Here is a 7,747-nt window from a genome sequence, read left to right as displayed (position 1 = left end):
GAAAGTTCTGAGAAGTTTCAATCTAGATGATTTAAGTCATATAAAATACTCAAATCACATTCTCTGAGAATGTACACATTGAAAGAATCAGAGAGACAGATCTTATACAACTGAATCAATGATTCATAACTAGTAGAAGTAAAGATGTAAGATCTGAGCAGATTATGATTATTCACAGCACTATTATCAGTGTTGAAAAAGAAGAGACTTACAATTAAAAAGTCTTATGAAGTAAGAGAAATCATAGATGCTTACAAATCAGATGATCTCACTTATTTCAATCTTTTCACAATTATAAGGAAAGAATGAGAAGAAATGAAGAAATCAGATAAATATCACACTTCAATAAGTGATGAGACTGTAGCTGATTATATGATAACATACTGCAGACAGCAGACACAATGTGATAAAGAGCAGTCTCAGAGCAGCAGACTTGTACATAAGTCAGATTACAGAAGAAAAAGGAATTCAGAGTTGAATTTAACTGTTTACATCAGTTCAATCACAGAGATCACAGAGAATAAACTATCTGAAACATTCATAGATGCATGAAATCATATCATCTCAACTTCTGAGAACACTCAGAGATCAGATAAGATTAGTTTTAATGAGCTGTTCACTGTAGTAGTCTGAGTGAGTGAAGAGAGACAGTATAATATATAAGATAGAATCACAAAACATGAAAGCTGTCAAATCTAGTCACTGAACACTGTATTATATAGAGATTGTATAAGAGTAGTGACTAGCAGATAAAGAAAAAGTGTAAGAAAAGAGATAATAAATTGATTATCAACTATAAGAGTCAGCTGTAAAAGACAAATGTTATCATACTCATCTCATTCATTTTCATATATCACATGTTAATCTATTTCCAAAGTCATATCATCTGAAAAATGTCAAAAATAAAGAAAATCTCAAAACTTGAGGTTTACAAGAGATTCAAGAGCTGTAAGTCACTCTTATAATAATATTATACATGTCTCTGATTTCTCTATCACTCTGTGTACAACATTAATGTCATTTATCACAAGATTGACTGAAATGCCAATATAAAAATGCATACACATATGTGTAGAGAAATTGAAGAAGAGTACAGAATCTACAGAATCAGAAGCTAAGAAAGAAGAAATGAAGACAGAAGAAATAGAAGAGAGAGATGCAGAACTGAATGAATAACAGAAGTCATCTGAGACTGAATACTTATAACTCAGTGTACACACAGTCTTCTCTGCAGAGAAGAAAGAGGAAGTGATAGAAGAAGCTTGAGAGTGAGAGAGAATAGTGTCAGCAGTGTTATCATCTTCAATCAGAATGATCTCTGATGCTGAAGTAACTAAGAATTATTATTAGTATATGAAAATTGTAAAATCAGAGATGAGAATAGTTATTGAACAAATATCTGCTGATCTTAGAGTTGTACACATAATTACAACATGCATGAGACTTCTCAGAAAGAGAGAGAGAGATATGAGAGAATACAGAAAGTAGAACACAGCATGTGAATAGCTCATTCTTATAATGACATCTCAGACAAGATGTACAAGCCTCACATCTGTGAGTGTAAAAGAGTATGACATTCATGTTCCTGTTTCTGAAAACACAGATATCTTTTACCTGCATCACAAAGTCAGATGACAGATGTCAGAGAATAGACTAATACAGATCTATTATTCTAAAGAAATTCATCAGAGTGAATGTCTCTGTAATATTGAACTTTACAGTTGTGAAAAGCTTCTTGATATCTGTGAACATCATAACTTTGTACACAGTAAAACTCATAATGATTTTCTCTAAGAACAGAAAAATCAGTATTAGAAAGAAAAGATGAAAAAGAAAAAAACTTACAATCTTAACACTGTTAAAGAAGAGAGTGATTCTCTGATATAAATAAACAATTATCTTATCATGAATATTTAAAATAAATATAATAATTGATGTTCACAACTGAGCTTCAGATAGTCATATTATACACAGTCTTTATATAATAAATTATTCTGAGAGTTGATAAGAAGAGCAGAAGTATACATACTGAGAGATGTGATTCATTAAGTCTATACAATATCTTCTTGAAACAGGGAGAGCTGGTCACAAAAGCAGAGACAGTAAAATCAGAAGTGATAGAAGTAAGAATTGTGAGAACAGAGATAGCAGAAGCAGGAGAATCAGACACAGAGACAGATATAGAAGATTAAGAGAAAGCAGTAGAGAAAGAAACAGAAAGATCAGAAAGAAATGTAGAAGACTCAGCTACATATAATATAGATAATTTCTTCATTATTACATTCTTCAAGTTCTCAATTAATGATTTAATATTGAGTTCACTATTATCAGTAGATATGAATCTGTCAATATGTGAAGATTCTATGTGAATAAAAACAACATATCAGCATCTGCATTTATGCAAAATTGTGCCAGAAAACATGATTAGAAATCTGCTGAGAAGAGAAATAATTGAGAGTATATAAGAAGATGAAGAAAGTGTATAAGAAGATGAAGAAGATATATCATTCATAATAGTATATTCTGACAATTATTAGAAGATAAACAAGTTCTGATTATATTTCACAACATATTACACTTACTGCTAATGAACTGCTCAGTATAAGTACTACAATGATGCTTGTTATGAAAATGAGAGATCATTGTCAGAAATGTATATAATATAATAGATGAACAGATAGAAAGAGTTGAATAGAAGAAGAGATAGAAATCTTGAATAATAATAATGTTTAATGATGATAATGATAGAGAAGATGATTAAAGAATGAGAAAAGTTAGTAAATAAGTAATATAATATAGTGAAAGTTTCTTTATAAGAGTGTATATAAGATACTAGTCAAATCAGAGATAGATTACATAATTGTGAAACACTAGTGATGAGCTAATTCATATGAAGCTAGAATATATGACATGATTATGTGAGTGTGACTGAATCTGATAAGAGAGAATATGATTTGAAAGAATATACAATTATCAGATAATAACACAGCTGCTTCTGAACTACTAGTGTACAAATGTAAAGAGAAGTTATAGCAGCTACTAATTAATTTAGTGTATAATATTACAATATATAAGAAGCCGGCGTACGCCTGTAATTGTATGCTGGCTTAAGCAATCTTTGAATCACATATTATCTTGAAATCTTAGAATAATAATGTTCTTGTAATGTATCTGATTTTTATATTCATATCTTAAGTTTCTAGAATAGAAGTATCATCTCAAAGTTAACTAGTGTGTTTTTGAATACAGGAATTTTAATTCAATTTCTCATATAAAAAAAAGCTCTTAGAAATTCTGAGATTAAAAAATATGATTATTTTCAAGAGTATACATCTATCTTAAATATAGATTTTTTTGAAATATTAAAGAAATATTTCTATTCTTCTTCTCTTTAGCTATAAGCTAAGATGATTTTCAAATCTCAAAGATATGTGAATATATAGTAATAGAAAGTCAAAGTTAAAGAATCTAAAAAATCCTTGTAAATCTCAGGAATCTTCATTGAAGATGGAATCATTTCTTCTCAGATCCTCTGGCGAGGATTGCTCTGAGCACATGACTTGTATCAAAAGTAGGTTAGTGTCATGCCGGATTAACTAGTTAATAATAATGCTGCAACCCGTTCAAACCGAGCCAGAGGGTCTGAGCCCGCTGAGATAACACATTTGCTTAAATACAAATCGGAAAGCCACCTTGAGCAAACGTGGTAAACAAGGTGAACGGAACGGATTATCTTATTTCCGGGTATATTTTGAAAACACCCTCCACCAATCCTAAATTTGAATAGCCGACCTTCCTCACAATCACAACACGGGTTCAATATTTTGTTCGCGCTTATTACCATTGCGTCGCGATCAAATAAGATTAATATTCACCTGGTTCCTTGCTCAGCGGCTCTGTCCGTTCCCACATTTCGCGTTGTGCATCAAAGCCAAGCTTTGATAACTTCTCTCGCAGGTATCATAACTCGCTAACAATTCTGTACTTTTATTTCGTGTTTGCTTCCACATACATGGCTGAGCTTTCGGTCCACGATTGCGACATCATCGCACAGCATCCTCTAAACGACTCACTTTACCGATTACAAGATCTACTTCATGAGGCGGAACAAAATTATAATGACACCACTGACCATCAGGATGAAATTTGCCAACAGGCAATATCGAAACTCCTTATCACCTTGATGGGGGAGAAAGCCGCGTTCAAACTTGGCTCACGAACCGGCGATGAAAACCTTGCTTCCGATCTCGCCAGTTTATTCAAGCGCCTCCAACAAGGCCACCTCATCTACAACCACTGCCGAGCGTTGGCGCAGCTCGTCATCCAAAAAGACCTGGACGTCCATATCTGGAACGCCGTCTTTTGTCTTATTGACGCCGTCTCGCGAGGCACTCCCCCTCCTCCTCCTCATCCTACATCATCGATCCAACAGACGCCCTGGCTGCGCAACACTAGCAGTTTCGCCAATTCTACAGAATATCGAAAGCACGTTGACATTGTGCTCAAGGAGGAACTTGGGGAGATACACGTCGACATCCCTAGATTCTTTGACGCGTACTTTGGAGACATTCCACAACTCACTGCAGTTTCACAAGCGGTGTTGGAGGAGTGCAAGAAGGGGAACAGCCCACTTTACTGTGAAGATGAGGGCTGGAAGGGCTGGCCTGAACTTGCAGCAGAAAAAGATGTTCTGAGATGACTGGCTAACATCATCACTGAGCTCGTACGATTAACTGAAGCACAAGAGCCGTCCTGGAAGGTCGACCATAGACCTCTCGCACAGCCAAGCCAGCCACTACAAGGGTCTGTCGCGGAGAGAAAGCTCGATGTCGGCCTTGTCAATGATCTGACAGCCACAGTGGACTCGAAATGTCACTGGTCACAAATCCTGGTGCCAGGGGAGCTGAAGAACGACCCGAAATATGACAGGAAATCCGGTGCATGGTTTGATCTTGACAGGTACGCCCGAGAGGTCCTCGCTGCGCAGGACACCCGTCATTTTGTGCTCAGGTTCACCCTCTGCGGGCAGTTCCTACGACTGTGGAACTTTGACCGCCTGGGCGGAATCGCGTCAGAGGAATTCAACATCAATCAGAATGACCTTCAATTTGTGTCTGTTATTCTTGGATTCCTCTTGATGAGCCGGAAACAGCTTGGGTTTGATCCTACCATCGTCGCGACCGGGACCGAACGGTATATTGAAATTGATAGGAATGGTACAAAGGAACGGCTGATTATCAATGAGACTGTTGGACGAGCACGTTGTGTTGCCGGACGAGCCACAACCTGCTGGAAGGTATACTGTGAGACAGACAAATTACGGACGCCACTGGTTGTCAAGGACTCCTGGCAGTATCCAGAACGCACTGAGGAAGGAGAGTTGCTGCGAGAGGCGATGATGAAGGGGGTCAAGAATGTCGCAAGGTATTATCACCATGAGACCGTTCGCATTGACAACAAGGATGATGATGTCTTGACTATCAGAAAGGGCCTCGGTATTCCGATTTCAAAAGATGAGAAGGGTGGCTTTAACGCGAGAGTGCGGCGTAGTAGGGCTCAAAGAGGAAAAAAGAGCCAGGGCAGCACCGCCGGCCAGAAGCGATCATCTGACTGCATGGACAAGGCATTTCCTCCTCCAAGTAAGCGTATCCAGTCAAGTTCTCCATCCAAATCTGCAGGTGACTCAGCCCCATTCAATCGAGTTCACCGCCGTGTCGTTATCCGGGATTACGGGAAACCAATCTATGAGAGTAGTTCGAAGGCTATACTTCTCACTGGGCTGGCCCGCTGTATTGAAGGATACATGTCACTCCATGATGAGGCTGGCCTCATTCAATGCGACATTTCCCCCCGGAACCTGATGGTGAATGAGGACAAGAATAACCCATCATGGCCTGCCTTTCTGATCGACCTTGACCTGGCAATCAAGTTAGAACGGGATGGGTCTTCCGGCGCACGGGGCAAAACGGGCACCAGAGCATTCATGGCCATCGGTGTCTTGTACGGTGAAAAGCATTGTTTCATGCATGATCTGGAGTCATTCTTCTGGGTTCTTTTCTGGATATGCATTCACTATGAAAGCCCAGGGAAGGGGATCACTGTCAAACGGTTTGAGAAATGGAATTATATGAGTACTGAAGAGCTGGCGGCTGCGAAGCAAGGAGTGATAAGTGAGGAGGGGGATTTTCTTCGAATTGCACAATACTATTTTACTCCGTATTATCAATCATTGATCCCTTGCGTCAACCGATTACGGCGCCTTGTCTTTCCAGACGGCGGACGGTGGAAGAAACCAAATTTCAACCTATCCCAGAACATGATTGGAACACTTCAGCATGCACAGGATAACTCAGATGCTGTAAACTAGTAAAGATTCTGTGTATTGATAGCGTGAATTCTCTTTGTTTTGTCTTTTAATATAGCATCTTTGACGAAGAGATTGATTTTCTAGAAGTCATACGAGGTGTACTTATGAGATTGTTGGAATGCCGCAAGGCCCAAAATAGTTATATGATCCTACGCGATGATAGTTGAGCTCTAATTGATACTAAATAGAATTAATGATTGCTCTTGTTCGTGGCGAATTATGTCCACTCCACTTAGACGGCTTACTAAATCGCTAGATGATCACAAGGATATATAAGCCCCAGCAAATATTTCATGAAAAAAGATGGGAATAAGTTTGAACACTAATAAATATCTGGAGGTGGCCGCAGTCCAAAGGTATGTTGGTTTTCAGGAGCTTTTTAATGCACGTTATGAGAAACTGCCGCCACGATAGTGAACCGAGAAGTAGCCGTATGTTATATCCCATCAGCACCACAAATGAGTAGTTACCGGCACTCAAATAATCCCGATCTTCTCTCGCAGAGGCCCGTGGATCGGCAGCATCATATCGTTCTTTACTCCCCCTTTCTATCGCCTCGAGTATCGTGGACATTCGAGCGCCTGGCTATGGATCTCCATGATTTCGTCTCGCCGAGACGTATTGCGGCCGCCCTTGATGTCAGTTGATGAAGATCTTCGCGCGCCATGATTGGCATTCTGCATTGCGGTGAATCCTTTTAAAACTTCTATTACAGGTGAGAAGAGCGACGGGGTTTCTGCTGAGATGCGAATATCTTGTCGATTTGCGGCGTATGATATATTACGCTTTAAGAATATACATATAGATACCCAGAACCGAGGATCTAGACAGAATAGACGAACGGAAATGGAAGAAAAACCCAAAGTGAGAGGCAAAGAAAGGAGGGGGAAGAGCAAACAAACAAAGACACAAACAAAGGAACACACCCAAAGAAAGTACCATACCATGGGCGTAGGCATGATAGACCTTCGGCTGGAATGTGATAGGCGATGTCAATGGAGCTCGTGGACCGGAATCAAATATGCTAAGCAGGCAAAGATCAAACAAAATGAGAAGAGAAAACAATCAAGACAGGCAAAGTACGGAACAAATCAGAACTGAAATTGATATTGACATGTTACACAGACCAAGGTCCTAACCAATCGGCTTTACAATCCCGCGTCCACCGCGCCCCCTCGCGCGCGGATCCCAGGACCCACTGCCTTTTCAACCAGCCACCCCTACTCCCTACTTTGTGGAGAGACACTGGCGTGGGGCGCACCGGAAGTGGCCACTTCATCCCATGACAAGGAGAGATTTCTGTACGGAGTAAGTGAATAGCTGTGGCAGTCTCTTTGTAGCAGCTGTTGGGATATTCTCGCTCAACAGCATCCATGTTTT

General features: G+C 39.4%; 2 protein-coding genes across 2 annotated transcripts; one reads left to right on the top strand and one right to left on the bottom strand.

The window, feature by feature from the left end:
* Positions 1 to 4,007: 4,007 nt before the first annotated feature.
* BDCG_06866 (uncharacterized protein) lies at positions 4,008 to 6,802 on the top strand. Its single transcript, XM_045422624.1, has 2 exons — positions 4,008 to 4,687; positions 4,760 to 6,802. Exons 1-2 carry the CDS (start codon positions 4,013 to 4,015, stop codon positions 6,365 to 6,367), a joined length of 2,283 nt encoding a protein of 760 aa, XP_045278223.1. The 5' UTR covers positions 4,008 to 4,012; the 3' UTR covers positions 6,368 to 6,802.
* A 113-nt stretch (positions 6,803 to 6,915) lies between these two features.
* On the bottom strand, positions 6,916 to 7,326 carry BDCG_06865 (uncharacterized protein; the record flags this gene model as incomplete). Its single annotated transcript, XM_045422623.1, has 2 exons — positions 6,916 to 7,152; positions 7,312 to 7,326. 2 exons carry the CDS (start codon positions 7,324 to 7,326, stop codon positions 6,916 to 6,918), a joined length of 252 nt encoding a protein of 83 aa, XP_045278222.1.
* Between the last annotated feature and the right edge of the window lie 421 nt (positions 7,327 to 7,747).

This window comes from Blastomyces dermatitidis (assembly GCF_000003525.1).
Source record: "Blastomyces dermatitidis ER-3 genomic scaffold supercont1.7, whole genome shotgun sequence".
NCBI classification, from domain to species: Eukaryota; Fungi; Ascomycota; class Eurotiomycetes; order Onygenales; family Ajellomycetaceae; genus Blastomyces; species Blastomyces dermatitidis.
The sequence above is the reverse complement of the archived record's forward strand: the minus strand, read 5'-3'. Positions and strand labels throughout refer to the sequence as shown.